The 635-nt window shown below is 62.0% G+C and overlaps 1 protein-coding gene across 1 annotated transcript in view; it reads right to left on the reverse strand.

Moving 5' to 3' along the window:
- DOK2 (docking protein 2) overlaps positions 1 to 338 on the reverse strand; it is a 2,404-nt gene extending 2,066 nt beyond the window's left edge. The window contains 2 exon segments of the mRNA XM_035896053.1: positions 1 to 9; positions 12 to 338. The exon segment at positions 1 to 9 is cut by the window's left edge and continues 188 nt beyond it. Coding sequence (XP_035751946.1) covers positions 1 to 9; positions 12 to 138 — 136 coding nt within the window. The 5' untranslated portion in view covers positions 139 to 338.
- Between the last annotated feature and the right edge of the window lie 297 nt (positions 339 to 635).

The raw sequence follows: 635 nt of genomic DNA on the forward strand, positions 1-635 counted from the left end.
CCCGGCGGTCGGCGGCACTGAGCCCTCGAAGAGCTCCAGGCGGGCGGTGGAGCAGGAGCTTTCCCGGTACAAGACGCCCCAGAACTTCTTCCATTTCTGCCATGGGGAGAAGCAGTGAGAGGATTGAAAACCCAGCATTGGCTGGGTCTGCTTTCACCTTTCCAGGAGTCTTCATCCCCTTGGGATTATGCATGAACCTGGGGCAGAACATCGGAGCGAACCCTTCGGGGGTCTGGGCACGGTCTCACACCCTCGCCCAGGCGGGCTGGCCAAGGACGGCGGTGAGATAAACTGGGCAGCATGGGGAGAAGCATCCCAGACACACGGCAAAGCTCTCCCAGCCGGGAAAGGCACCGGCACTGGGAGCATCCCTGACACACAGCAGCATCCCAGCCTCACCCGGCACTGGGATCCATCCCACCCCTCCCCCACCCTCCGGCACCCAAAAGCCATCCCAATGCCCCCCACACACACACTGCCGAAAGGCTTTCAGCTCCTTGTTTGCTCCATCTTCCCCCAAAACACCGATTTTGGAAGCGATTCCCGACTCGCCCTCCAAGGAGGTAGCAATTCACGGTACGTCCTGCGTGGGAGGCACCGGCTCCGGCAGCGGCAGAGGGGAAGCTGCAGCAGAG

This window comes from Egretta garzetta, unplaced genomic scaffold, assembly GCF_000687185.1.
Source record: "Egretta garzetta isolate BGI_Z169 unplaced genomic scaffold, ASM68718v1 scaffold296, whole genome shotgun sequence".
Classification (NCBI taxonomy): domain Eukaryota; kingdom Metazoa; phylum Chordata; class Aves; order Pelecaniformes; family Ardeidae; genus Egretta; species Egretta garzetta.